Consider the following 20,178-nt stretch of genomic DNA (forward strand, 5'->3'; position numbering starts at 1 on the left):
CTCAACCCAGCTCACAGCCAGCCAGCCAGCCATCATCCATCTGTTCCTCCTCTCTTTCGGTTGCCTTTCCTCCTGCCACACCCTCCAGGTTCGCTTCCCTCTCTCTTGGTGAACTCACTCTCCAACTCGCATCGCATCGCAGCACAGCACAGGCACACCGACCCGCTCCACGGCGTGCCAAGTTAACAAAAGTTATAAGTTTAATAAATAAGGACGGCAGACGGAGAAAAGACAGATACGGACTCCTCGGGGTATTCAGCGGCTCAGCAGCACTTGCTGCCGCCGGCTTCGCTCTTGTCGCCAACGTTGACGCCGCTCGCCGAGGGTTGGTCGTTCTTGGAGTTGTCGATGAGTCGCTTCTTGATGTCGGCGGCTAGGCTGTAGAAGGCCTTGTCGATGTTGATGTTGCTCTTGGCCGAAACCTCGAGGAAGGGGATGCCGAGCTCGTCGGCGAGGGCCTGGCCCTGCTCGGTAGAGACGACGCGTTTCTCCTCCCAGTCGCACTTATTTCCAATCAGGATCTTGTTGACGCCCTCGGTGGCGTGTTGCTCGACGTTCTGGAACCAGGTACGGATGTCTGCAATGTCAGTGTCAGCATGGTGTGTCGATTGGGGTGCCATGGCTTGGCCGGCGGCGCCGAGGAGGCGGCAACGACGGTAGATGGCGGGATGGACCATCAGGGCTCGGCGGGACAAGATGACACGGAGACGTACTGTTGAATGAGCGCTCATCGGTGACGTCGTAGACCAGGAGGATGCCCATAGCACCGCGGTAGTAGGCGGTGGTGATGGTACGGAAGCGCTCCTGGCCGGCGGTATCCCAGATCTGCAGCTTGACGCGCTTTCCATCGAGCTCAATGGTCCTGATCTTGAAGTCGATGCCGATGGTGGTGATAAAGGACGGGGTGAAGGAGTCTTCGCTGAAGCGCAGCAGACAGCACGACTTGCCGACGCCGGAGTCGCCTATCAGGAGCAGCTTGATCTATACGGTGGAGGAAGAGACAGGACATGGTCAGCGGGAGTGATTCTCAACACCATCGCGGGCACTGAGCGGCGATCGCGAAGGGCAACATTTCGGCTCTGCAAATTCACATGGCCCATCTGGGGGTTGGTTCGAGACAAAATGCCAGGGACGCAGGGGGGTAGTTGAGCGGGCTTGCGGGCGGTGGGGGGGAGGGAAGCGTGGACAGGTAGAGGTATCGTACCAGGAAATCGTAGTTGCGATTATTCGACATGATGAAAGGCGAGGCCGATGGCAGCGGAAGAGCAGAGCAGCAGGCTATGCGATCGAGAAGGACGGGCGACGACGGCGGACGGAGGAGGTCGGGAGGGCGGAGAGGGAGTTGAGGGAATCGGGGGCGCTCGTCGAGTCGAGGGTTTGAAGGTTGAAGATGGATCCAGGCAGAGCGAGTTTGGCGGCGGGACAAGGTTACCTAAACTCCAGCCTTTGGTAGGCGGCGGCTGCCTTCCAGGCTGGTGCAGCGCCGGCAGGTGACAACCTACTTGCCTGGCATAGGCAGGCAGGGCACCTGCGCAGCGGGCTAGTGCGTCTCTACAGGGGCCGAGGTGCCGTCACAGCGCCCTCCGCCTGGGGTCCATTGTCTCAGTGGGGAGAGGCCCAATTGCCAGGTGGCTAGAGCAGGCATGGTCAATCAACGACAGACATGGATGTCTTTCGAATATGGGAGCCTGACAAGAACAGGCTTCGACTTTAATCAGTGTCGACAGACCGACAGACAGACGGATGAAGGGACGGACAGATAGACGGACATGGTGTCCGTCCGTCCGTCAACTGTCAGGCATGGGTAGGGTGGTCGACGATCGGTTGATTAACCAACTTGGATCTGTGAAATATGACGAAATATCCGTCCATCTTCGACTCGAGCATCATACCACTGTTACACATGTCCTCTATCTAATTAGATACCTATCCTCAAACATTTCAAACCTACTCCCTACCAGTCAACCAGATACCTCAAATCCAGCCCATCCCTCCACAGAACCGCGCTGTATCAAGCTGATGGATGCATACCACAGCACCACCCCTGAAGCACTCTGAACGTTGTGGCGTCCCTCCCTTTGCAAGACCGTTGCACAAACCCGGATCGTCCCTATAATTTCCCCAAGCAAGGGGACATTTTTGTCAGATTTTTTTTTTTTCTCATTCTCTTCAACCCCTTGCTCCTCGACGTCATCGTGGTTGTCACCAGACACCTTCACCCATCACCTCTCAGCCACACTTTGTCGTCGTCCTTTTCGCCACACATTGCATTCGTCCCTTTCATTCCCTAGAACAAGTTGTGACAGAGTTGATGTCCATCCTCATTAGCTGCCTGATTTTCACAAGTTTCACCTCTTCCTATCTGTCTCATCATCCTTGATTATTCATGCTCAACTAGCCGTCGCCAACTCATATAAGGCGGAACCTCGTCTCTTCAGGTTGATGAGTATGAGTCAAGAAAAGACGAGACAGGAGTCTAAAGATTAGCGTATTCCCCTAAGGATAGCTAAAGGTATAATAAAAAAAAAGTAGGAGAATAGACAATAGAGATCTAACTTCTGATTAGGATATGTCTTTAGTATTTTTACATAAATAATCACCATAAAGTCGAGGTCTTTGAGAGGACGGAAGTTAGGGCCATACTTTGCACCTTTAAGGTCTCATTGATCTCTTCATTTGCATAGGACATACACACATTGAGTGGACCATAAGTCAGGTGAGCAGTAAGTCTCTGGTTCATTGCTCGCATATTCTCATAAGCTTTTTGTTGTTATTGTACATGACTGATCCAGCCAATCTTCCTCAGGTCAAGATCTCGTCATCTCAAAGGAACCATTTAACCCCCAAATGTACATGATGAATTGAATCAAATTTTCCAACACACAGAAGTTTAAACACCACGTTCTTCTCCAAGATGCCCGCTACGGCATCTTTACTCTCCACAGATGCCAAAGGCGTTCTGGCAGCCGCAATCGCAGTGTCGGCTCTTGCGGCCACAGCGGCCCTTCTTTGAGCAGCAGTTGCCGAATGAGCTGCCCTCACAGGTCTGGCCCGTCTCGCCTCCGCAGCGACCGTCCTTGGAGACCTTGAGGCCGGAGCTTCCCTCCTTCACAGGAACGCTCGAGGTCTCCTTGGGCTTGCTGACGGAGGTGCTAGTAGGCGCAGTGATATACCCGGTAGGAGTCTCCTTGTAGGCTGGGAAAGCATCCTCGTTGTACTCGACGGTCTCAGGCTCAGCCTTGGGGGCGCTGACCTTGGGAGCGCTGGCCGTGGTCTTGGCGGGAGCCGCAGCCTTGGTTGTGGAGGGCTTCTCGACGACGCTGCTTGTAGTGCCCTTGCTGTCCTTGTTCACCTCGGTGCCGTCGTAGGGCGCGGGGATAGGGCCAGGCTTGGCAAACACCTCCTTTCCGGTGAACTTGGGAGGGCCCTCAAAGTTCTTGTTCTCGCACTGGTTGTTCATCTCCTTGCAGTAGTCGCTCCAGACCTCACAGTTGGCGCCGCCAGAAGGGGCGGCAGTCTTCCAGCAAACATCGCCCTGGCTCCAGCACTCCTTGGCAGCGGCCCAGCACTCCTCTTGGCCAGAGTACTTGGCCATGGGCTTGGCGCACCAGTTGCCATTCTTGACAAGGCAGTCATCAGGGATGACACCGTACTTCTGGGTCTGCTTGGTGCCAGTCTCCTCAGAGGTGGGAACCCAGACATCGGGGCCGGGGATGGGGTACTCGCCGAGAGGCTTCTCGTAGATGTTGAAGGTAAGGCCGGGGGTGTCCTTGTTGACATAACCGGGGATGCTGACTTCGTACTTCTCAGGGACCTGAAGAGGAACGCTGGGGCCGTTTTCAATGAAGATCTGGGCACAGCCCTGGTAGAACTGGGGATCACCAGCGGGAGCATTGTGCAGGGCGAGGACCTCAGGGCGGACCAGGTAGTAGCCCGAGGGCAGGCCAGTGGGGAGGTCGACCGAAAGAAGGCCATTGTTGGCTCGGAGGCGGTCGGTACACCAGGTGCCCTCCTTGACATCGAAGCCATCCTCCCAGATCTTGAACCATCCTGCACCGGCAGCAGAGTCGGTGAGGATGTTGTCAACCTTCTTGACGTAGACGGAACATGGGCCCTTGTGGCCCTCGGCGATGGCTCCGGGTCGCTGGTAGGCGGGAGCCTCACGGAAGTGAAAGGTGAGCTGGGCACCGCCAGGGGCAGGGCAGATGAACTTGGCAGGCTTGTCACCATCTCGGCCTGTGAGTTTGTCAGTCACGGGTTCCATGGAGTTTCCATTGGCACGAGTCCAATTGGGGCATGATGGTTCAACATACCGCAAGCCATGACATCTCCAGTAATGGGATAGATGGGACCATTGGCGGTAGCAGCATCCTCGGGCTGACGAACACAAGTTCCGTCGCCCTGATTCTTGCCATCGACGTAGAAGGTAGTGAAGAGTGTATGGGCGTTCGCAACAGAGGCGAGGCCCAGAACGGTAGAAAGGAACTTCATTGTGAAGGATTCAAAGGATGATGGGATTCAAGAAAAAAACGAAAGAGGTAATGGGCAGAAAGTCCAGTTTCTGCAAAGCCGCTTGGGCAGAAAGTCGTAGTTGTTGTTTTGCTAAAGGGAGCGTGTATGCCTTGGAAAGCGGCAAGAAAAGGAGCGACTGTGAAATCGGAAAGAAGATGAAGAATAGGAAGGGAAGGGAAAAGAAACAACTTCTCAACACCAGATTGAGGAAGAATTGGTGAGTGACGAGAGAAGGAGAAGCCATCACAAAAGTCGGGGGACATGCTGAGTTGATATACCCTCATTTCGCGGGCTCACCAACATGGCCAAGACCAGTAGGCCCCAACAAGCTCAGCTCAGTTCAGCTCAGACCATGGACAGGACAGGGTAGGCAAGCCCACAGATCAGATTTCCACAGACCTCAAGCAACAACCTACATCCCTGGGTCCTGGGCCTGGATATCGGTGACCGGCGACGAGTTACACGCGCAGGGCCGCCTCTATCGTCGGTCCAAACGCCGCCACCACCTAAAACAGTGGCTTCGCCCCTAGACTCATCCTCCTCTCATTCCCCCAGCAGCACCACACACGGGAAGAGCCCAAGATCCTAGGCATTTGCCGACCGGCTCCTGCAAGCCGCAATCAAACGGAACAGCCGCCGAGGCGGGCTGAGGGAACCTGGGGCTGGCCTGCAAGGGGAGGGGCCATCTACTGGTCGTCGATGTGGCGTATCATCTTAGGAAGGAGGGCGAAGAGGAGACAAGCGCTGAGTGCCAAGATGCTCAAGATGAAACGAATGTCGACGAGTTGCAAGGTACCCGTGTGTGCGTGCGCGAGCGCGTGCGTCTTGGGTGCGTGTAATTTCTAGGTACCTGCGTCAAGCAAGCGCTGAGTGGGCGTTGTTCCGCTGCGGGCTGCCTATAGTCTTGCAGAAGGGAAGGCACGCACTCCGGAGCATTAATCAGGAGAGCGTGTGAGAAGAACATGCCTGACTCGGGCAATACATAGTATCTCCTGTGCTGCAACCTCAATGCCATGACTTAAGACCTTTCTCGCTAATGGTTGTTGGTTCCAACATGAAATAAACAACGATCCAACACAACTCTCCGATACAACCAGAAACAAACGCAGACGAAACACCGACAAGGGTCATCCATGATCCACTGCACAGAACCTCAAACCCCATCAGCATCCCGCCCGACGCTCCCGGCTAATACCTGCAGGGCCCTCCCTCCACCAAGCGCGTCGGCGGCGTTCAGTGGTGCGACTCTAAACATCCAGCTTGCTCAGTCCTTAACTCAACCTGAGCGGTCCTTTCAATCAATCCTATTCATCCTTTGCTCATTCTCAGGGATCATCTGTTCAGCCGTACATGGCTCTGTATACCTCTGTGCACCTTCGTATCTGCATCACTCTTGTCCTAGAAGCCAACAAAGAGCCTAGACATTCATCCTAACTGCTCAACTCATACTTACCGTAATGCCGTAGCACTCACATTCGGATAATCAGTTTCAAACCCAGTACCTTATTTCCAGAGGGTTCAATCATAGCCTGCTCCATACCAAGACCTGAAGACAAGGATACCGTCGATCCTCCTCCCCCAGTCTAATCTCACCAAGGGGGGGGCCAAACCTCCATCCTCATCCCCTCAAGGGGCTAGAGCTCCGACTAACAAGATGCGGAAGTTATCCCGCTGTCATCCCATCTTGCCTGCGTAGATCGTTCCTTGAAACCTGATCTTCTTGAGCCCATGAACAGATGCTACCCTCACCCGTTTGCACTAGCATTCCTACTTGTTCCAACAACCCGGCGAGCGAACCTCAATTTACCTGCGGACTACTGTTACAGCGGGGATGCAACCTAAAGACTAGATCGTAATCGTACCTCAAGGAGGAATAAGCTTGTTCTCATGCAACGCCTAGCATAAGGGTAAAATTACCCGATGGACATGGCAGATATGGGAGAGTATAGCCTATATCCGCAGGTAGTAAGATGCTTATTCTTATGTTGTGAGTCCTGATGGATAGATCATCCCTCTGTCAAGAGGACAGGCACTGCGGGTGGATGGCCGAGCTTAGCCTTTGGCAACTCACGGTGATCCTTGTTTAGCAACATAGACTTGGTCGCTGACAGAGAATATCAGGCCTCGTCTTTGACCTATGCAACATCCGTAGAACCACCAAAAAAAGCATCCCGACCCTCTTTCGGCCCTTGGGTCCTCACCCATCGGCGCTTCGGCAGCCCTCACGCCGACCCGCGGTCAAGATCAACCGACAGCCAATCGATCGATCCTCTTGCCGCTGCTTCTGCGCGGCACCCCGTTCTTTACCTCCATGAGGCTCTGGGCGGCTATGCAAGGTGGAAGACTTCCGTGTTTCTTTTAATGCACCTCAATTTCTTTACTTTGTTTCCATTTTCATAAAGTTTCATGCCGTGTCCCATAACGTCACCCAAGGATATCATAAGTTGAAAGGGCAAGAGTGGAGATTTGATTCTGACTCGATGCGCGACCAATATGTATGACCTCTTCTCTCATGTCCATTGCACATATATAGACACAGATATTTTGTTCCCCGCGTAATTTGGTCTTCATCATGCGCCTACATTACAGTCAACTCCTCCTTCTTCCCCTTCCGTTCGGCTTCTGCAAAAGAGTTCCGTCTCTTGCGTCTGCCGCTTCCCTTATGGTACAATATGGTACATGCTAACTCCAGTTGAATGCTGGGGGTATCTTATTCGTTGATCTTGGCCAGGATCCTAAAGTCATGTTAGTCTACTGCCATCCCTCCACTTCAACATCGAAGCGCGGCTACTCACTCGCTGTCGCGGAAGAGCTGGTACTCCTCCTCGCCGGCCTTGACGGGAGAGCCGCCGAATTGGGGGATGAGGACGCGGTCACCGACGGCGACGCCCATGGGTAGTCGGTTGCCCTTCTTGTCGAGGGCGCCGGGGCCGACGGCGAGGACCTTGGCCTCGTTGAGCTTCTCAACGCTGGACTCGGGGAGGAAGATGCCGCTGGCGGTCTTGGCCTCGGCCTTGATGCGCTGGACGAGGACACGGTCCAGGAGGGGAGCGAGAGCTCGGATGGACTTGATGGAGGTGGCCTGCAGCATGATATGTTAGTCTTGGTTCGCCTTTCAGTACAGAATCTCCTTCAATTGCTCCTTCATGCTTCAATCCTTGGTCCTCGACCATTCAACCGGCTATTCAATTGCCCAGGTTCGTATGCCGAGGAGTCCAGAATGAAACACACCGAGGGCCATCTTGTAAGAGCCCCTCCAGCACAAGCAACGCAATGCACGCACCATTGTGATTATGTGGAAAGGCGGTTAAGCGGTAGAACAGAAGAGAGTCGTAGAGTCGTAAACAAAGATGGAGTAAAGAGGGAGAAGAGTCGGACTTGGAGTTCAGCGGAGTTCAAATCGGAGTGGACCTCGTCTCTTCCAACAGCTTCCAGAAGAAGGTCAGCAATTTTTTCCCTCCAAGCTTCCCCTCGGCGCTTGATTTCCCCGGTTCCGAGACAAGACCCCGGCAATACGTCTCCGGCAAACAGGACAGTCAGCGCCGCACGTGCCTCCATTGCCGACGACGCCGAGTTGCCGAGTAAACTTGGTGGGATTGGGGTAAGTTGGTTATCATGACGGAATGCAACACAGGGAGCCAATCAGTGAGACAATATTGTTATTCAACTTCTTCCTCCTCATTTACCTAACTAGTTACTGTAATTGAAACCAAGTACCGCTACCTGTATCCTATTGCAACTAATACGCCGCACCGTTTTGCAATTGCTTATCCAACTTCTATCTGTTGTCAATCATCATGCGCTGTCGAGTAATGCCACGTCCATCCACATGCAAAATAACACGCTTCCCTGCTGTCCTCCAATTTATGCCCACCAGTCGCTCTCAGAAACGCCAAACCCTGTCAACATGTCCGTAAAAGCATACAATACAATGTTTTGTCTGTTCATCCGTCCAGTCATTACTTCTTCTCCGGCTGCTGGTTAGCCGGCGGTTCCAAGATGTGAGTGTGATTATCGGCCGGCACCACCTCGCCGTGGTCGAACTGCTGGCAGATGACCGTGTCGGCAACCCACGGCTCTTGGAGGATCTCATCCATTCGAGCCCGCTTTTTGGGGTCGAGCTCGAGCATCCTGCTAACGATATGTCGACTTTCTCTCGGGAGTAGCCGCAAAATGCGCCACGGGCCTCGGATGACTTCCTTCTTGTCGCCTCCAGAGGCAGGTGCCTTGGAATCACCCGTAGAAGCCGATGGCTGCGCACTCGTCTCCTCCTTTCGCTCATGATGAGACTTTCGCTTTACTTCATCCTCAGCCAAGAAGTCCCGTGCCGGGGTGGTGGTCAGGTCGTTCGTTGACTTGGAGGGCACGATCAGCTTCTTCGGATCATGCCCAGGAGTTGGATCCGCCGCAAACAGCTTGAATGAATTATCCGTCATACGCGGCAGCTTCCAAGGGAATCGGCGCAGAGTCATGCAGCAGAAAATAATGGCCAGTGACCAAATATCCACTGCCACGGCATCGTACTCCTTGGAGTCGTAAACCTCAGGGGCGAGGTAAGGATCAGAGCCAACGATACCTGAAAACGATTAGCGCCTGGTTTTGATATCAAAGTCCAAGTAAATATCGAACTTACCCTTCGCGGGTACGGTGTCAGTCTCGAAGGGGTACTTGAAGACATGGGCGCTACCAAAGTCGATAATCTTCATGATGCCCTTGCTGCTGACAACCACATTGTCCAGCTTGAGGTCGCGGTGAGCAAGGCCCACGCTGTGCAGATATGTCACGCCATTGAGGATCTGCAGGAAGCAGCACGTTATCTCTTCCCGAGACATCCGACCGGTCATAACGATCGCGAACAGATCGAACGGTGCGTACTCCATGACTTCGTACCACCTGCCCTTTTCCTGCAAGATATCCAACGTCTCGATGATGTTGCCATGGTGGAGAGTCGATCCAACGCAAAACTCGGCCGTGACCTTTTTGTTGTACTCCTTCTCGGTTTCGTATGTGTGCCTTGCGCGGAATTCCTTGACAGCAAACACAGTACCATCGTCCTTGCGCTTCATCAATCGTACCGAACCGCCGGCACCAGATCCCAGAAACTTGCCGAGCTTGCCGTATTTGGAAGACAACCCATGATCGTCTCCAAAAGGCAACTGCTGAGTGGACCTGGAAGCCAGGGGCGACTTTCCCAGCTTGATCGATGGCGCTGGGGAAGAGTCCCTCTTTTTGTGATGATGGCCTGACTTCCGGAAGAAGCGCTTCAGATCTGCCATAGAGCCATGACCTGGGTGGATGATACCAGTGGCGGCGCTATCGTTGTGCGAAAGGTCCTCAGTGCTGTTCTTGGCACTTCCAAAAATTGACGAAGCACGCTTCTCGTTCACGTTTGACTTGGATCCATGGGGCGAGCTGTGTTTCTTCTTCCTAGAAAAGATAAACCTGGGGTCGATTGAGTTTTTGGTCGCATGTGGCGCGGGTGCGGGCCGGCGGTTCTTTGCATAAGGGTCGTTGATATCGCCACCAGGGGTGACTGGTTTGGAGTAGAAGTTGGATGCTGAGCTTCGAGAAGGGCTGGATTCTCTGGAAACAGGCACAGACCCGGGGCCAACACCAAACATGCCCCGACGGTGGGACTTGTGCTGCTCCTCGGCTGACGAAGCTCTACGAACCTCATGATCCGAGGTGGCTCGGTGTGTAGAGGGTCTCCTGTCAGGAGCTGGCGTGGGCTTCTCGTGCGAAGACGATGGTTGAGGGGTGATAATTGGGGGTTCGTTCGCTGCCGACCCTTCCCTGGGCTTCCGTTCGGTACTAGCTTGACCGGATCCTGCGGGAGTCAGGGGAGGAGACGCCAATGCAGAAAGTCGTGGGCTGCTGTGTGTGGATTGGAAGTTGGCCGAGGTAGGGGTGGGCAGTCTTGTGGACTGACCCGATTCATCTTCATGAGACGGGACCTGCGATGACATCAGTTAGCGTCAGTAGCAGAACCTTGAGCTGGGGTAGGGAAGCTAGGCGTCTGCTGCAAGCTCAAGCACTCAACGGCGGAAGGGACGCCGGCGGAGCAATCGGTTATCAACTGAACCAACGCCGTATGCGGAGACTCGGGCAAGCGCAACTTCAGAGCAAAAGAGGGGCTGAAAGCACGTACTCTGGACGGTGGAAGAGAGAAGGGCTCGAATTGACAGCTGGTCAGACGAACTTCCTGGAGAGGTCGGCCGTGGAGTGATTTGGTGAAAGCTTTGAGTTGGTCGGCGGTGACCTCTGTGAAGGAGCTCGACGGGGCCTCCTGTTCTGGGCTCGATGACGACTGCTCGGGAGCGGCGGGTTCGGTAGGTGAGATCTCCTGGACGGCAGCAGAGAAGCGGACGCCAGGAGCATCTTCGGCCGCCTTTTCCTGGGCGACCGCAGGCTCTTCAGGTTTCTGGGAGGGCTCTGGAGCTTGAGAGAGAGTCATGTCAGCGATTGTGGTGTCCAGAGGTTCTGGCGATGAAGATGGGCGCGCAGAGCAGCAGATCAAGGTGGGGCAGCTCAGAGATTCGGCTGAACCGGAAGATATAGACTTACCAGAAAGGTCCTGGGAGCGAGGACGCTCACCAGGAGGAGTAGGAGATGCCATGGGATGCGAATAGATACTGGCGATGGAGGTTGATCCAAAGGCAGGGGAAGCAAACGAAGGTAGCAATTTTGGGGGAGGGTTGAAAGAGGAAGCGAGACCAGAGCAAAGAGTTGCGACGGCGATGATAAAAGAGGACGGCCGGCCGAGTTGGTTGGTGGGGCTCTCGTGGCTCCTCCCTCCCACTTGCCTTTCCACTTCTTTCCTCCCACCTTTTCGGTTCTCTCTTTCCCTTTGGTGTCTTGCTGGGAACCTAGGAAGCTAGCCCGCGTTCGCACGTACCAACAGCGACTTCTGCGGGTGCTAGAAGCAGGCTAGAGGCGCGCTAGGGGTGTCTCTGGGCAGCTGACGACCGAGAATTGGTCGTACAAGATGGCGAAAATTGACGTCCAGGGGAAAAAGAAAGGAAACAAAAGGGCTAGTTACACGGATTTATTTTGGAAGAGTTCTCTCGGGTAGCACAGTAAGTGAGAGCCCAACAAGCAGGGTCGCTGGGGCACGGTTGTCCAGTTCTCAGCTGCAAATGGCCAATTTACTCTGGCAAGTATTGGGTACCTACCAAGGCCGTGGTGAGGACCTCGTCCTGCGGCCTTACTCGAGCTTGGGACATGGTCCTGGCGCATCACAAACCAGGGCTCCCGGTACAAATTTTTCGTCTGTAGGTATTCGATGCGTGAACGATAGAGGGTATCATGCAGCCATTTATCTCATTGAGTTTCAGAGCAGCTCCGGGGCCCTGAAAGATCTGACTGTTTCTTCATCATGCTCGTCTCGTATCGTTTACGCCTGCTGTTGGCTGTGCCGTAACACAATGGATCTCATGTAAGGGCGCACGACTACTACAAAAAGAGACCAAGGACCTCCGCCCTCTTACTCAGATCTGCGAATATGTCCGGTTAGCTTTGTCGGCTTGGCCGGTTCGGGTCGTCGCGGTATGTGGTTCTCGGCTTGTTTGTCATGAGAGAAGCGCCTTGGCATCACGTTTTCAAGGGGTTCAATAGTTATGGATATCTAAGCACCTCTCCTGAAGATATATAGTATCGAAATGAGACTCTCCTTGTCTCTCCTGCTCACAGCCTTTCCCCTGTCAGCAGATTCCGCTGCGGGCCAAGCTTAAGCCACGGATCTGTTCCGAGCGTGTCAGAGTCAGCACAACATGAGACGGGGGGCCGTGACAGCAGTCACCCGCTCACGGAAGCGAAAGAAGAAAATTTCTTTCAGGCCGTGAAGCTTGCGGTCCGTTCGCAGCAAGGCCGGCCCGCGGTGGCGGAGCTCTCGGGGCTGCCACCCGGCGTGAATGACACACAACGGCCGAGCGAGAATGAAACCCCATTCACTTAAAAACCCTTCACTGTCATGACTGTCTTGAGGTGGACGGTTAAAGAGAATGACGCCAACGCCCCCACAGCTTATTGTGACTGTGTTCTTATCTTTTCCAGTCGGGTGTCAGCTGGATGCCTTCCTCCCTGTGCACTGCACTGTAACCAGAACACGACTCCTTCGTGGGGGCTTACACGTGGCAAGCAAACAATCAAAATGCAGGCTTTTTTCTTTGGTGGTGGCCAAAATGGAAGCCTTCTAGACTGGACCCATGGAACCACAAGGCTGTTCCAAGTCTCTCTGCCAATATTCCCGGCCAGGGACTAGCTCCGGGGGTTGTGTGCCCAGCTGCCGACCCAAGTACCAGGTACCTTGCAAATTGATTTGGTCCCATCCATGGATTCATCGTTGCATCTCGCCTGGGTGATGGGCGTCTCAACTCGCTCGATCTCTCTGCCCAGTGGGCCATTGTTCACTTGATGACCCTTGCTTCTATTTCAGTCAAGCTTTTTTTATTCTGGATCTGTGCCCAACATTTCTTTTTACACATGTTGGTGCCCCAAAGACGACCCGATATGGCTATCGTAATCTGATCAACACAGAGTTACCGAGCCCAAGGCACGAGATTCAGGAACCAAGCGATCCGATCCACACAAGATCCATGAGCTCAGTGGATAAAGCCACAATTGAGGTTACTATTATACAGTATGTGATATGAACGTGGCTTCATCGTCATCCGGATACGAGAGCCTCTGCATGCCACGCGTATAGTGGACCAAGGGCACGTAATAACACCAAAGTTTCCAATTATCGGATTCACATGAACTCATCGATCGGCCGTAATCATGTGATATGACTTGATACTCATCGACCGAGCCCGAATGTTGAATTCAATGGCGCCAATGAGTCTGCCCTCCTTTGTGATGTCAATGGAACTCTCGGTGCTAGAGTCCGAATGTTCTTTGACGTCAATAAGCTCGGAATAACACCGATATGTAATAACTCCAATCTCTTGAGAACTTATGATCAATGCAATCGTACAATTCATTTGTAGTTGGTGACCTCTCCCTATTCATAATATATTGTACAGGTTCGATATCTGACCAGAGATCATTTATACACACCACATGCCTGTGGCTCTCATCATTCCTTCAACCCAACGAGTCCTTTCTCAAGGCACGACATTAATGCCTATAGACTTTGCCTGGAAGATGATTGACCTGCAAAGTCCCTCCAGGGACAAACCAGAGAGTCGTAGCTCAGTCTGCTTGATCTTGGCAATCTCGTAAACGTGCTTCAGGCTGATGCTGCCGACCGTTTCGTGGCCAGGGTTGCTGGCACCCTTTCGGCTTCCCTTCTTGACGGGTGCATCGGCGGCGTTGAGGAGCAGCCACGATGTGTGCGGTGTTCGGACGTCGAAGGTGAATGATCGGTCGGGGCGGACGACGACTCGGCAGGGCATTGGTGTACCGGTAGTGATGTGCGCAGTTCGGGCGTTGAACTCCTGTATCACGGTGAGAAATTGTCCCTCAGCCTCATGTAATCAATGGCCTCCTGCGCCTCGTTGTGTGTTCCTGACCTTGCAAAAGTCCATCGACTTGACACCCTTGGAACCCAGCGCAGGACCGACGGGAGGACTAGGACTGGCCTGTCCGGCCCCCACGATCAGCTTGACAATCTGATCAACACCTCCGGCGGCTCGACCCTTGGACATGATGGCTGCTGTGTTGAATTCGGCGGGATCTTGCGACTCGACGTTTCGACGTTGATAGTGTTTTGCGAGCTGGAGAATTTCGAGAGTCGCCGGCTCAGCTAGCGTCCTGATTGGCTCACGGCAGGGGGGTCTTCCCATCCCCCACATGGAACCAAGTGGCCCCACTTGTCTCTGCGTCTTCTTGCATCTGGGCAGCTCCGGAAAAAAAAACTTGGGAATCGCATCTTGGGAAACTCACCCATCTTTTCTTCAACCTCATCCTCGCAATTACACGGCCAACATGCCCTCTACTCACAAGAAGGAGAAGCCGTGGGATACGGACGACATTGACAAGTGGAAGGTCGATGTTTTCACCCCAAAGGACAATGTCGGAGGCACTTTTGCTGAAGAGTCTTCGTTCGCGACTCTATTCCCCAAATACCGAGAAGTCTACCTGAAGGAGGCCTGGCCTCTCGTCACCAAGGCGCTCGAAAAGACTGGCATCGCCTGCACCCTGGATTTGGTCGAGGGTTCCATGACCGTCAAGACTACTCGAAAAACATTTGATCCCGCCGCCATCCTCAACGCACGCGACCTCATCAAGCTCCTTGCTCGAAGTGTCCCCGCGCCACAAGCCATCAAGATCCTCGACGATGGCGTCGCCTGCGATATCATCAAGATCCGCAGCCTCGTCCGGAATAAGGAGAGATTTGTCAAGCGACGACAAAGAATACTCGGACCCAACGGTTCGACCCTCAAGGCCCTCGAGCTGCTCACGGAGACATACATCCTGGTCCACGGTAACACGGTGTCTGCCATGGGCCCCTACAAGGGCTTGAAGGAGATGCGGAGAGTGGTGGAGGACTGCATGGCCAACATCCACCCGATCTACCACATCAAGGAGCTCATGATCAAGCGCGAGCTCGCAAAGGATCCCGAGCTGGCCAACGAGAGCTGGGACCGCTTCCTCCCCAACTTCAAGAAGAAGACGCTCAGCCGACGACGCGTGCCTCTCAAGGTCACCGACAAGTCCAAGAAGGTCTACACGCCGTTCCCCCCGGCCCCCGAGAAGAGCAAGGTCGACATGCAGATCGAGTCGGGCGAGTACTTCCTGGGCAAGCAGGGCAAGGAGCGCGCCGCGCAGGAGGAGCGCAAGGAGAAGCAGAAGCAGCGAAAGGAGGACAAGGCCAAGGAGCGCGAGGCCGAGTTCGTCCCGCCGGAAGAGGGAGGCCGACCCAAGAAGAAGCGCAAGAAGTCGGACGAGTAAACGGGGCACTTGGTTCTGCATGCTACGTGGGTGGGCAACTGGTGTGAGTTGCTGGCCCATCGCCCAGGGGCTCTCGAGGTGTATAATACCCTGAAAATGACTCGGCGTTTTTTCATATCTCTAGGTAGTTAAGGATTCATAGTTGGGGAAAATGTGTATTCAACTTCTTGTCGTCATCTTTGTTCGATCATTGGTCCTTTACAGCTTTGAGGGTGACTCGCTCCCAGAATCCCATTCAATCACCAACTTGCCAAACTGCTTGCCTTGGTCCATATCCACAAACAGTCCTTCGATATCGTCGAGGTTGTCCAGCCCCTTGACTATCCGACTGACGACGGGCCGGATCTTCTTCTCTTTCACAAAGGCCATCATCTCACGGAACTCCTTTCGGGAACCCATCGTCGATCCTTTGAGCTCAATGTTCTGCAGCACTGCCGACATGAGCCAGTCCATCTTGGGCGATACGGTCATGCCGTATTGGACAATGACTCCGCCGGCCTTGAGCAGTCGCACCGTCTTTGCCACGATATCACCGCCCGCCCCGTCGATGACAGCATCCAAGTATGGCCTGTCAGCCGGGAGGAGTGCCCTGAGCTCCTTGTCCCACCCCTCGTGCTTATAGTTGACACCGCCCCGTGCTCCCATCTCCTTGGCCTTTGCAAGCTTATCTTCACTGCCTGAGGTAACGAAGACGTTGCACCCAAAGGCCGCGGCAAATTGAAGGACCACCAAGGCTACACCGCCGCCAATTCCTGTGAGAAGAATGTTCGCGCCGGGGAATGCGGCGTTGCTCTTTGTGACGAGGGCCCTCCACCCCGTGAGTCCGACAACCGGCAGAGAGGCGCCCTCGGCGGGTGTGAGATGTTCAGGTGCAGGCACGACTTCATTCTCTGGCACGACGATATAGTCCTGTGCAGTACCGACGTCGGTGATTCTAGATCCACCGGTTACGGCGAACTTGCGACTGTCCTCGGGGCCAGCAGGGTCAGAGTCCCAGCCGCGCATGGGTGTGAGGATGACGGGCTTGTTGAGCAGCTCCTTGCGAGTGACATTGGGTCCAAGGGCCACAACAGTTCCATAGCCATCGGCCAGGAGTGGGTTGGTGAAGGAGATGGCAGGATAGAGATGACGTCGTATGAAGAGGTCCCGATGGTTGAGAGCTGCGGCTGATAGGCGAACTAGGACCTCATTTGCGCCCGGTGTTGGCTTAGGGACTTGCACGACTTGGATACTAAGGGTCAGGGTCAGCAAATGGATGATTGATAACTTGATCAATTGAATCACTTACGGATAGTAGACCTTCCCAGGCTTGGCGCCTTCGATATGCTGTAGGGTGAGAGCTCGAGGCATTGTGATGTCACGATGTTGTGTCCTGTATCTGGAATTGGATATAGAGGGTGGTGGTAAGTTAAAGCAGTGTATTCAGATGATGTGATTCAGCTCAAATAGATAGGCAGGTATATAGATATAGATATATCGTTGGTGTGCATAGTCTTTACTAATCCAGTCAGCTCGGTGAGGAGGAGATATGTTCAGCAGCCGACCAAGCGGCCCCGCTACCGCGCCGCGGACCGAACCTCGGCAGTGTCTTGCATCAAAGCCGGACGAACTCCCCAGATGATGCAACTGTTTGACGACTAGTGATTATCCAGCAGTAACAGTCGTAGTAAAGCTACTTCGGATTATTAATACATTAAGGCCTTTCCCTTCGTCCTTGCTGAGTATTCGCATTAGTGTATTTCTGCACTCTAGCCTAGACTGTGACGAGTGATCGCATTCGTAGTTAGTCAACTTTCACTTTGTTATGTCTGGATAATTAGCAGAGCGAGGGTATACCTACTTCGTGCTCTGTAGATAATCCAGCATATCCTTGTGGCGACTCGTTCATACAATTACCCTGTCCGTGGACGATGTTCACTCAAACTTATAAAAAGATAGCTACCCTATAAGAGACGTCTGGCTTCAAGGGCCAAGGTGAGGAAGGATTCATCTATATGAGGATGTTGATCTCAATATAAGGAAAAGAGTCGAGAACTATTCGACCATGATTGGAAAGAAAAGGCCAGTGCTTGAGAACCAAGTTGTTTGTAATCAATTGTCGCCGCTGGGATGGTCCCCGAGCTGTCACTTTCAGGTCCCCGAGCCAAGATCTGTTCCCCGAACTCGGTGGCTGAAGCTGTCAGCACCTTAATGAGACCAATTCACCACTGTACTTGCTTATTCCACTGGATGCAAGTCCCCGTTGACTTACATATCAAACTACAAGAATATAGCTGACCAGTACACACTCGGTGACGAGAATATGCATCCTGCTGTGAACCCACATTCAATGGGTCCGTCCCCAGATGGCATCACTTTCCCCAATTCTGACGCTACCGACTTAGCAATCGGGACGTCGGCCATGGGCGGGCACCTGGGCCAATTCTTGACATCAGGCTCTTGGCCTTTACTTCGGCGACTTGAATCTTGGACATGAAACTTTGCCCTTTTCTTATGAAAGCTTGATTTGTGAGCATTGCGACTAGGTCCTTACTCTGAGCAGTGTTTCCCCTATTCAAAGTTGCCCTACTTAAGGTTCGCTGCCGACGCTCCGAAGACCGGCATACACTTCAACACCATCCTCACTGGTGATCCACCAACTGCATATTCCACCCCAGAGACTCGAATATTTTCACCATGGCCTCGCTCATCTCGGGCGCTGTTTTTGGCGCCGCCACTGTGGTTGCTGGTGTCTACTCCCCATCCGTCATCATCAACCAGTTCAAGTTTGAAGAATGGCACATGCTGCAGACCTTTCTCGGCGCAGCGGCGACCAGCGCGTGAGTGTCTCTCCCTCCAACATATCTTGAATTTTCTGACCTAGATATATAGCGCTGTCTACAAAATTCTGGAAGGCACTGGCTACGTAAACCTCAAGCCTCGCAGCTCCTCACCCATCGGCCTCTTCGGCCAGTATGATGGCAACGTCCTCGGCGGCTTTCTTCTCGGTGCCGGCATGGCTCTCTCGGGGTCATGTCCTGGAACTGTACTCGCCCAGGTCGGAGCTGGACTTCAGACTGGTTTCTACGCCCTGGGCGGAGCGGTGCTAGGCGGTATTGTATGGACAGGATTCCTCTCAAAGGCCGTCAAGGCGCAAAAGGAGAGAACAGGAGTGAAGCCCGAGACTGTCACCCTCAACGAAAAGCTCGGCGTCTCCAAGGCCGCGACTGTCATTCTATTTGAGACTCTCTGCCTGTCTGCCATCGCTGCTTCGGTCATCTACACCACTGGCTCGGATTGGACCCTTTTCTCCGCCGGTAGCGGTCTCTTCATCGGTTTCGCCCAGCTCTTCTCTATCCTCGTCCGCCGTTCCATGCTCGGTGTCTCTGGCTCCTACGAAGAAGTTGGAAACCACTTCTGGTGGCTCCTCAAGGGTGCTGACTCTGCTTCGTACCCCAGCAGCCGCCAGAACATGCTGTTCGCGACCGGCGTGGCGGCAGGTGCCTGGGCAATCTCAAAGAACTTCCCCGAACTTCTCGCAGCGTCCATCGTCGAGACTGAGCCACGATTGGCTGCTACCGGCGGCTTTGTGATGGTTGTTGGCTCAAGACTGGCTGGAGGCTGCACCTCTGGACATGGAATCAGTGGTCTGTCACTCCTGTCGACGTCGAGCCTTGTTACCATTGGTACTACTTTTGCTGCTGCAGGCTTGATTGCGCCTCTGGTTCACTAGATGGATGCTCGCATGGAATCTATTTGTACTTGGGGTTTTAAAACAAGGGTTATTTGGTATACCCTTAACTGGATAGATAAGGGTAGTTCCTGGTGTGTCTTGGATTTGGACGAAACTGAGATTGCTGTTGAATAGAACAAACACTAGACTGTTATCATCAAATTGATCCAACAACCCAGAGTTTTCATGTATTAAGCCACCGGTCCCTGGTCAGCCGCGTTTCCGCATCCCTTTCTGGCAGTGACCTCGATCTCAATCTTCATCTCTTCCTTCATCAGCGCGGACTGCACCATAGTCGCCGCAGGACGAACATGGCCGAACCACTTCTGCAGCACCGGCCAAGTCTTTGGGAAGTCATCGCGGTCGGGTAGAATGTAACGAACGCGGACGACGTCTTCGACAGATGCGCCTGCGTCCTTGAGAGCCGCGGCGATGTTGGTCAGTGTCTGGTCCGCCTGCTCGGCCACGTCGGGGGAGATGTCGCCGGTGCTATAGTTGTAGCTGTGACACATGTTAGGCCTAATGTGACGAGTTGTAGAGTCACATAGGGGAAACTTACCCAGTTGTCCCGCTCACGAATACCCAATCCCCGGTGACGACGGCTCGTGAATAGCCAATCTGCGCTTCAAACGCAGAGCCGGAGCTGATGTTTTGACGAGATGCCATGATTACTTTTGCCTGTGAAGAGAAGAGTAACTAGAGGTGATATAGAAACAAGGGGAGGAAGAAAATGAGACCAAGCTCGAGAGGATTAAATATCAAAGAGCATCCTGGCCTTGTTGTTCTAATATTGTGACTCACTTGTACTATGCCTATCTACTCATCGCTCCATCGGAGGCTGTCAAGGTGGGGTCACTCGGCCATGATATTACCCCGGATTTGGCTCGATCTGTTCCTCATAGGTCGGGACTCTGGGAATACATGTTTCTCAATGTATTAAAGCGATGATGAAGCAAGTTGCACTGGATGAGTGAATGGCATAAGTGACAAATGCGGTTGGACTCGTGACCTTGAAACAATCACCGAGGCATTCTTACTGCCAAGTTACTCACCACATACAA

The 20,178-nt window shown here is 53.6% G+C and overlaps 9 protein-coding genes across 9 annotated transcripts; 2 read left to right on the forward strand and 7 right to left on the reverse strand.

The window, feature by feature from the left end:
• Window positions 1-263: 263 nt before the first annotated feature.
• On the reverse strand, window positions 264-1,234 carry NCS57_00236800 (uncharacterized protein; the record flags this gene model as incomplete). The annotated part of the gene is made up of 3 exons (XM_053052400.1): window positions 264-577; window positions 714-981; window positions 1,205-1,234. The coding sequence occupies 3 exons, from the start codon at window positions 1,232-1,234 to the stop codon at window positions 264-266; spliced, it is 612 nt and encodes a 203-aa protein (XP_052917646.1).
• A 1,698-nt stretch (window positions 1,235-2,932) lies between these two features.
• Window positions 2,933-4,491, reverse strand: NCS57_00236900 (Chitin-binding type-1 domain-containing protein; the record flags this gene model as incomplete). The annotated part of the gene is made up of 2 exons (XM_053052401.1): window positions 2,933-4,236; window positions 4,314-4,491. 2 exons carry the CDS (start codon window positions 4,489-4,491, stop codon window positions 2,933-2,935), a joined length of 1,482 nt encoding a protein of 493 aa, XP_052917647.1.
• Window positions 4,492-7,222: 2,731 nt separating this feature from the next.
• Window positions 7,223-7,798, reverse strand: NCS57_00237000 (uncharacterized protein; the record flags this gene model as incomplete). Its single annotated transcript, XM_053052402.1, has 3 exons — window positions 7,223-7,247; window positions 7,308-7,594; window positions 7,796-7,798. 3 exons carry the CDS (start codon window positions 7,796-7,798, stop codon window positions 7,223-7,225), a joined length of 315 nt encoding a protein of 104 aa, XP_052917648.1.
• Window positions 7,799-8,471: 673 nt separating this feature from the next.
• NCS57_00237100 (Protein kinase domain-containing protein) lies at window positions 8,472-11,170 on the reverse strand (the record flags this gene model as incomplete). Its single annotated transcript, XM_053052403.1, has 4 exons — window positions 11,077-11,170; window positions 10,661-10,950; window positions 9,146-10,466; window positions 8,472-9,088 (listed from the first exon to the last, which is right to left on the reverse strand). The coding sequence occupies exons 1-4, from the start codon at window positions 11,126-11,128 to the stop codon at window positions 8,472-8,474; spliced, it is 2,280 nt and encodes a 759-aa protein (XP_052917649.1). The 5' UTR covers window positions 11,129-11,170.
• Window positions 11,171-13,616: 2,446 nt separating this feature from the next.
• On the reverse strand, window positions 13,617-14,159 carry NCS57_00237200 (uncharacterized protein; the record flags this gene model as incomplete). The annotated part of the gene is made up of 2 exons (XM_053052404.1): window positions 13,617-13,949; window positions 14,025-14,159. 2 exons carry the CDS (start codon window positions 14,157-14,159, stop codon window positions 13,617-13,619), a joined length of 468 nt encoding a protein of 155 aa, XP_052917650.1.
• Window positions 14,160-14,304: 145 nt separating this feature from the next.
• NCS57_00237300 (KRR1 small subunit processome component) lies at window positions 14,305-15,405 on the forward strand (the record flags this gene model as incomplete). Its single annotated transcript, XM_053052405.1, has 1 exon — window positions 14,305-15,405. The coding sequence occupies one exon, from the start codon at window positions 14,305-14,307 to the stop codon at window positions 15,403-15,405; it is 1,101 nt and encodes a 366-aa protein (XP_052917651.1).
• Window positions 15,406-15,603: 198 nt separating this feature from the next.
• On the reverse strand, window positions 15,604-16,755 carry NCS57_00237400 (uncharacterized protein; the record flags this gene model as incomplete). Its single annotated transcript, XM_053052406.1, has 2 exons — window positions 15,604-16,636; window positions 16,694-16,755. 2 exons carry the CDS (start codon window positions 16,753-16,755, stop codon window positions 15,604-15,606), a joined length of 1,095 nt encoding a protein of 364 aa, XP_052917652.1.
• A 1,326-nt stretch (window positions 16,756-18,081) lies between these two features.
• NCS57_00237500 (Sulf-transp domain-containing protein) lies at window positions 18,082-19,117 on the forward strand (the record flags this gene model as incomplete). Its single annotated transcript, XM_053052407.1, has 2 exons — window positions 18,082-18,224; window positions 18,277-19,117. The coding sequence occupies 2 exons, from the start codon at window positions 18,082-18,084 to the stop codon at window positions 19,115-19,117; spliced, it is 984 nt and encodes a 327-aa protein (XP_052917653.1).
• A 191-nt stretch (window positions 19,118-19,308) lies between these two features.
• Window positions 19,309-19,783, reverse strand: NCS57_00237600 (uncharacterized protein; the record flags this gene model as incomplete). Its single annotated transcript, XM_053052408.1, has 2 exons — window positions 19,309-19,618; window positions 19,677-19,783. 2 exons carry the CDS (start codon window positions 19,781-19,783, stop codon window positions 19,309-19,311), a joined length of 417 nt encoding a protein of 138 aa, XP_052917654.1.
• Between the last annotated feature and the right edge of the window lie 395 nt (window positions 19,784-20,178).

The sequence above is a fragment of the Fusarium keratoplasticum genome, chromosome 2 (assembly GCF_025433545.1).
Source record: "Fusarium keratoplasticum isolate Fu6.1 chromosome 2, whole genome shotgun sequence".
Lineage (NCBI taxonomy): Eukaryota > Fungi > Ascomycota > Sordariomycetes > Hypocreales > Nectriaceae > Fusarium > Fusarium keratoplasticum.